The sequence below is a fragment of the Myotis davidii genome, unplaced genomic scaffold (assembly GCF_000327345.1).
Source record: "Myotis davidii unplaced genomic scaffold, ASM32734v1 scaffold1051, whole genome shotgun sequence".
Classification (NCBI taxonomy): domain Eukaryota; kingdom Metazoa; phylum Chordata; class Mammalia; order Chiroptera; family Vespertilionidae; genus Myotis; species Myotis davidii.
The window spans coordinates 192,966-200,958 of NW_006282264.1; the positions used below are offsets into that span (position 1 = coordinate 192,966).

The 7,993-nt window shown below is 39.8% G+C and overlaps 1 protein-coding gene and 1 long non-coding RNA gene across 7 annotated transcripts in view; one reads left to right on the plus strand and one right to left on the minus strand.

The window, feature by feature from the left end:
* The first annotated feature begins 2,711 nt into the window (after nt 1-2,711).
* LOC107181613 lies at nt 2,712-3,362 on the plus strand. Its single transcript, XR_001512281.1, has 2 exons — nt 2,712-2,775; nt 2,810-3,362. It is a non-coding gene; the product is annotated as an uncharacterized LOC107181613 (long non-coding RNA).
* Nucleotides 3,363-4,195: 833 nt separating this feature from the next.
* U2SURP (U2 snRNP-associated SURP domain containing) overlaps nt 4,196-7,993 on the minus strand; it is a 79,765-nt gene continuing 75,967 nt past the window's right edge. For all 6 annotated transcript variants that reach the window (XM_015558103.1, XM_006752802.2, XM_015557964.1 and 3 more), the window contains 2 exons: nt 6,891-7,067; nt 4,196-4,706 (listed from right to left, as the gene is read on the minus strand). In XM_015558103.1, the coding sequence (XP_015413589.1) occupies nt 4,568-4,706; nt 6,891-7,067 (316 nt within the window). In that variant the 3' untranslated portion in view covers nt 4,196-4,567. The remainder of the gene's footprint in view (nt 4,707-6,890; nt 7,068-7,993) is intronic.

A 7,993-nucleotide genomic window follows, 5' to 3' on the forward strand; every position in this document is an offset into this window, starting at 1 on the left:
TTTGATTTCTAAGCAATAAAGAAAGCAACATTTCTTGCACACCTGAGTGTGTGGTCTGAGTGTGCTGCTGCCTATAAACCGAGAAAAAGTTGTAAAATGAAGTACTAATCTCTAGGGTTTAGGTCAGACCGAGGAGTAGTGCCACTCAGCCAGAAGCTGGCTCATGGCTGGCCAGTACAGTGATGGTGGCAGGAGCTTCTCCCCCCTCCGTGGCAGCACTAAGAATGTTGGTTTAGACCCAATCCTTTAGGGGCCTAAGCCTTTAGTCGGAAATCCCCCAAGGGCTCCCTGGCTGCCAGAAGGATGTCTGACTGTAAGCTTAGGCTTGATCCCCTGGGAAGTGGGCCTAAGTCGACAGGTGGACATCCCCCAAGGGGTCCTGGACTGCAAATGGGCGCAGGCCGGGCTGAGGGACCCCCCCAAGTGCACAAATTTTTGTGCACCGGGCTTCTAGTTTCTAATAAACCTCAATTAGATCACAACTGGAATTTCTTTTTCTTTTTTTTTTTTTTTACTATTTGCTTTTAAAATTTTTTTTTATTGATTTCAGAAAGGGAGAGGGAGAGATAGAAACGCCAATGAGAGATAATCATTGACTAGCTGGCTCCTGCACGCCCCCCAATGGGGACCGAGCCTGCAACACGGGCATGTGCCCTTGACTGGAATCAACCTAGGGCCCTTCAATCTGCAAGCCAATGTTCTCTCCACTGAGTCAAACCAGCTAGGGCACAACTAGTATTAAAAAATATTTTCAGGTGCTCAAGAATACCCAAGTTTAGGGGGCAAAATACAAATCTTTCCTCCCTCTGATATTCCTTAATTAGGATAAAAGTCTCAGGGTAAGCCCACAGGAATGGTCTGCAATGAAGAAAAATTAGGCCAAGCTATAACTTCTGCAAACTTTGTCTCGAAAGCCAAAAACATTCTGAGACAAATAAGAGCATTCTCTGGGGTCAGGGCTTTTTGTTTAGTTCTTTAATCTCTAAGTACTCAACATGTTACAGCTCAGAAATGCCCATACACTTACTAACAGTAAAGACAGTGTAAAAAAAAAAATTCCCAAACATGATTCTTTCAATCACAGGTCTCTCTTTGGTAAGAAATAGACTCCCATTTACTTCCTTTCTCTCACTTGTAAAAGAGAGGGAGATTATGATACTAGAGGCCCAATGCATGAAATTCATGCAAGAGTAGGCCTTCCTTCCCCCAGCTGCTGGCACCAGCTTCCCTCTGGAACCCAGGACCCAGGCTTCCCTCGCAGCCCCGGCTTCAACCAGGAGAAAGACTGGTCTATTTAGCATATTACACTTTTATTATTATAGACTGGAGGCCCGGTGCATGAAATTCATGCACAGGGGTGGGGGGGTGGAGGGATGGGAGGGGATGTCCCTCAGCCCAGCCTGCACCCTCTCCAATTTGGGACCACTTAACGGATGTCTGACTGCCAGTTTAGGGGGATCAGGCCTAATAGGGCAGTTGGACATTCCTCTCACAATCCAGGACTGCTGGCTCCCAACCGCTTGCCTGCCTGCCTGCCTGAATACCCTTAACCGCTTCTGCCTGCCAGACTGATCACCCTCTAACCACTCCCCTGCCAGCCTGATCAACACCTGTTACCCTGCTGGCCCGATCACCCCCAACTGCCCTCCCCTGCAGGCCTGATCGCCCACAACTGCCCTCCCTCTCAGGCCTGGTCCCTCCCAACTGCCCTCCCCTGCTGGCCTGATCACCCACAGTTGCCCTCCCCTGCTGGCCATCTTGTGTCCACATGGGGGCGGCCATCTTGTGTGTTGGAGTGATGGTCAATTTGCATATTACCTCTTTATTAGATAGGATCAACCTGGTATAGAATACCTGTGTATAAATAGGTTAGAGGGTAAAGGGTTTATACCACGCCCTTTATAAGAAGAGCAGACAACTATGGCAGAAAATAGTAACTGTCTGTCACAGAGACAGCAAGACAGGGCATTTCCTGTAACTAGAAGGCCTTGCCTATTAACATTTTAGTCAACCTGTAAAAATTTTGCTAACCAATTTAGCATTATGCAATATGCTACTATAAAAATATGGTAGACAATCTCCCCACTAATATTCACCAATTTCTGGATCCCCTTAAACTTTCATAGAAATCTATGGAGAATTAAACAGGCTTACTTTAGATATTTTCTCAGTAAGTAAAATTTATCTAACAATAGTATTGCAATTCCAGGAAAAAAAATCCCATACAACCTAATACATACATTAACAAACTTCAGAGAATACATATTCTATCAAGACCAAGCAATCCCCACCCATGCATCCAAAAGGAAGCCAGTTTTACCCACTGTGACATAAACTAGGTTCACTGTATCTGGTTCCACATTAAAAGAACTGCTAAATCCCATTGCAGTAGAAAAAAATACTACAAATAAGCACCCACAACCGACCTAACAATTTCTACTCACTCCTACTTCTCTCAGATATGTTTTAAGATAGAAGTAAGCATTCCTTGCAACTTGACTGGCAAAATCGTTACCCGACTTCAGTTATTTCTAAGCCTATAATAGATACCAGAGAATGATGGAATGCCCAAATCAGCAGAAACTCGACATTATAATTTTTGCAAAAAAAGATAATTTTTTATAAATGGCTGTATTTGTAGTTTTTAAAAACCAGCACCAAATGTTCATGTTTATTTTGAGCAACACTTAGAAATTAAAAAATACGAACAAACAAAAAAATGAACAATAAAAAAATAACTTCCAAGCAATACTGCATGTTGATAAGAACCACTAAGTAAAAAAAAATAAAAAATAAAAAGAACCACTAGGTAAAATAATATGATTGGCTCACTTCTAAAGCTATTGTAGGTTTGACCAGTTTGGAAATAGCATGCCTCACTGCTCGGCTAATATACCTAACTCCTTCCAAAATGGGTACAACTTATTTTATTTTGTGACTAGGCAAGATTAAGTAAAACAATTGAAAATATATTTTTAAAAAGCATAGTAACTCAAAACAACTTATTTGGGATCATTTTCTACTCTCTTTTAAGGGGAAAAACCCATGAAATCACAGTGCCTAAATGTGAAACGGAGACAGATTCAAAAAGAGCAGTGTCGGTTCCATTTACAAAGCCCTTTATCCCATTACATTTATAGCAATACTGTGATCAACATCATACAAGGATTCTTATTTCTTCCTTAGACGGCAGCAATGTTTCTCCCACTGCATAACAGATTGCAACTCTGCAAATGGTTTAAATCAACTTTCTGCACCCTGAATTTACAAACTATTGGATGTTAAGTTTCCTTAAAACTATCTTATTTTTAAACTTTACTTAAAGCTAAAACTAAATCTTTAAACACACACACACACACACACACACAAAAACAAAGGTACTTTCAACAGAATCTTGTAGAAATTTACTAACACTAGGGTTTTGAAGATAGCCTACGGAGGGCTATAAAGGGGCAACTATCGCCCTGGAAGGTTTGGCACAGGGGATAGAGCGTTGGCCTGCAGACTGAAGGGTCATGGGTTCGATTCCGGTCAAGGGCAAGTACCTCAGTTATCAGCTCTGCAGGCTGGATCCCTGGCCCAGTTGGGGCATGTGCAGGAGGCAACTAATTGATGTGTCTCTTCCATAGTGATGTTTCTCTCCCTCCCTCCCTTCCTCCCTCCCTTTGCACTTTCCTTAAAAATCAATGGAAAAATATCCCCAGTGAGGATTAAAAACAATAAAAAATGAAGGGGCAACTATCAAACAACTAATTCTATGGGCAATTCTTATTAGAAAAATGCTTTCAAAATAAAATTTTTTCATTACGGATAAAATAAAAAGATGGAGATTTAATTTTTCCCTCATAATAAGCAGTTGCTCAGGACATAGGTTGAGTGTACTGAAATCATATTGCTTCTTTGAAAAAGTAAATTTACTGTAGCCAGCAAAAGACCATGCCACATTAACCTTATCTTTTGACCTCTGGGTACTAGTATTACCCAAGAGAACCTTATCGAAGACACTGGCTTGCAAACCTACCAAATAGGAGTCTCGGGTTCCCTAATTTTTATGGTCATCTTAGTAAATATAAAACTTTAGCCGCATGAACAATGGAGCTAGGTATAGTGTGTTAGGTATACAAATACAACAGAAGTGCTAAACTCACTTAGTAGAAGGACTTGATGTTACCAATAGGGCAAAAAAACAACATTATGGTTTTTTGTTCAGATTTTATTTGAAATCTAATTCAAATTGCCAAAGCTACAAAATGGGGGAAGACATCTGTATTAGTTTTGCTAAGTCACAGCATTCTAAAACAAAATACTACTACTGCCAGCAGATCCATTATACACATTTCTGATGAAATTCATTACCACAATAATTTCATCTTGAAAACAGCCACAACAAAAGTAATTTACACAATATAAAACAATGACAGGTCTACAGATGCAGTTACACATGCTTCACAAATAAACAAACAAAAATCCCAGGAATGCTCTTTCATTTGATTTTTTTTTAAACAGACCATTCAGGCACAAAACAAAATTGAATTTCCAATAAGTGACAGCATCTTAAAAACGTATGTCAATGTTTGTTTTTCTTTGACTTTTTATGAGACCTGTGTGGAGATCGGGACTGGGATCTGGATTTCTTCCCTGATTTTTTAGGGGATCTAGACCGTGATCGCCTAGACCTTTTAGGTGTTCTTGAACCAGATGGTGATCTGAGGAAACAAACAAAAACAATTTATCACAGTACTCTGAGATCAAAATTGACTCCTTAAATTATCTAAAATGAGCTTTAACTGAACACAACAAAAGTCACTGAAATACATAAGGTTGCAAACTTCCCAGGTCTACACTCTGCCTACGCGCGCACACACAGATTTTGTACTTCATGTGCATTGCATCAGTCATCAATAGTGCGCCTGCTGCCCTAACCGGTTTGGCTCAGTGGATAGAGTGTGGGCCTGTGGACTCAAGGGTCCCAGGTTCGATTCTGGTCAAGGGCATGTACCTTGGTTGCGGGCATATACCCAGTAGGAGGTGTGTAGGAGACAGCTGATCTATGTTTCTAACTCTATCCCTCTCCCTTTCTCTCTGTAAAAAATTAATTAAAAAATAAAATTATAAATAAATAAATAAATAAATAGTGCACTTGCTTAAAAAGCCAGGATCCTAAGACTTACCATACCACTCTACTGAATCAAAATCTCAAGGCAGAACTGAGGGTTTGCAGTTTTAATAAGTTCCCCAAGTTAGTGATATACCTCCAAGTCTGAACCTCTAAATCTACAAGATAAAGTTCAAAATGGCATCTAATTACTAGCATTCAGGACATTTTAAACAGAAGACAGCTTTGTAGCCTATCTCCTTGAGGGAAAAGGATGCAACTACTGCAGTATCATTCAAGGGAACTATGTGAAACAGCACAATTTTGTAAATGCTATTCATGAAGATTACCAAACAAATAATGTATTGATGTGTGTGTGTGTGTGTGTGCATACATACCAGTAACTTATCTATTTTATAAAGATTTTACTAAAAATGGTTACAATAATAGAGTTTTAGGAGGTAAGTTTTAGCTCCTAGGAAAATAACACCAGATAATAAAACATTTCTGAAACACTTTTCTCGAACTGTAAGAAAAAAAGTATACACTAAATTATACACTGAAGAAATGGTGTTTATTTTCACAACTCTCTACCCAAAAACTTACTATTAAGATTGCAGGAGAAATATGGGGGGCAAGGAGGATGTATTTTTTTTCAGGCTTGACAAAAATCAAAAAATGTTCTACAGAAACTAAAGAACAGAATGAAAAGTAAAGCAGCTATCCTTATCCCATAGGAAACACTGGATGTGATGTTAAAGTTCTTGGCTGGCTTTACTTGTTGGAAGCCTTATTGTGCTTCAGTCACGAGACTGGTGTAAGGAGATGGGAAGGCATAATCTAAAATGAAAGTATCTTTTTGGTTTTCTAAAATCCTGTAAAACAAGCATGTCAAACTCGTAGCCCACAACAAATATTTTTGCAGCCCGGCCAATAACAGTATGTAAGAAATGTTTTAGCCCTAACCGGTTTGGCTCAGTGGATAGAGCGTCAGTCTGCGGACTCAAGGGTTGCAAGTTCGATTCTGGTCAAGGGCATGTGCCTTGGTTGCAGGCACATCCCCAGTAGGGAGTGTGCAGGAGGCAGCTGATTGATGTTTCTCTCTCATCGATGTTTCTAACTTTCTATCCCTCTCCCTTCCTCTTTGTAAAAAATCAATAAAAAATATATATTAAAAAAAAGTTTTAATAAAAATGTTGCAGCTTAATTTTTACAATATCCTGTTATACATAATTAATAACAAACTACAACATTTGCTAATGACTGATTACTATAATCGTGTTGCATTCATTTCCTTGACACGCAGGCGCACCATCTCTCTCCACTAATACTAGCAGCGAATATTTTAGCAACCAATTGCCACATCATTGTCTTGGACTTGTTTGGTGTGTGCAACAGGAAATATTTTGCTTTCGGAGAACAAGAAAAATAGGTTTATTTGCATTACACTTATTAATTTGTGCAGTTATTCAGTATCTCGTAAGTTAATGTACAAGAAAAAAACATTAATTTTTATTAAAATGTTCTATTATTTTATGTTAATGATTACTCATTTACTTCAGCCCTTTGTATTCAGCAAATCTCTATTGAAATAAACCTACGTTTCTATGAAAATTGAAGCTTTTGTTTTTTTGCGGCCCACATAAACTTAAACCTTGTTTATTTGGCCCGTGATAGCCTTTTAGTTTGACATGCTTGCTGTAAAATATAGCTACCAACCAAATCATTATCAAAAACTGGTAGAATGACAAGGAAATTAGTATCTCAAATATTGCAAAAAATGATTTGCATTTACCTTTTGGCCTTTTTGCTAGCATCTCGAGGAGAATCTTTGTGAGATGACCTGGACCGCGAACTCTCTTTATGAGATCTTTCTGAACGCTCTGATCGCTCCGACTTTGGTGATGGGGATTTCACTCGTCTACCACTGCTACTGCGAGATGGGCTAGGGGACATACTGTGTCGCCTTTTCCTATGGAACAAAGCCCCAAAAACATTCCATAAGTGAGCAAAGGATCAGGCATTCAAGTTCCTGCTACTAAATTAGCTATTAATTCCTACCAGTACTTGTACCAACTTTATTTCACTAACCTTACTGATGTTACTTTCTAAAAACATTCAAAGCCTTTTATACCAAGATCCAATTAAGTGTTAAAAGAGATTGATCAAGCCAAAAACAGAAATCAAGGATATTGGAATTTCTTTTGCTATAAGAGATTACTGAGACAATGGACAAAATTTTATTAAGGTCTCTAATCAGTAAGTTTTTAAATGTTAATTTCACAATCTTGAAACTTTTATTGTGGTTTATATAAGACTAGAGGCCTGCCCTAACCGGTTTGGCTCAGTGGATAGAGAGTTGGCCTGCGGACTAAAGGGTCCCAGGTTCGATTCCGGTCACGGGCATGTACCTTGGTTGCCGGCACATCCCCAGTAGGAGGTGTGCAGGAGGCAGCTGATTGATGTTTCTCTCTCATTGATGTTTCTAACTCTCTATCCCTCTCCCTTCCTGTCTGTAAAAAATCAATAAAATATATTTAAAAAAGAAAAAAAGACTAGAGGCCCAGTGCACAGATTTGTGCACCAGTGGGTGTCTCCTGGCCTGGCCTGCACCCTCTCACAATCTGGGACCCCGTGGGGGATGTCAGACTGCCAGTTTCGGCCCGATCCTTGCAGGCCAGGCCGAGGGACCCCACCAGTGCATGAAATCTGTGCACCGGGCTTCTAGTATAAATACAGGATCTTTGGTTAATCTCTTCCTTCCCTTCCCCATCTCCCCTACTCTCTGAGACTCATCAGTCTGTTCCATGTTTCCATGCCTGTGCATTGAGCATCTGCCCCCTTGTGGTCAGTGCACATCACAGCTACTGGTTGAACGGTCGCTTAGGCTTTTATAGA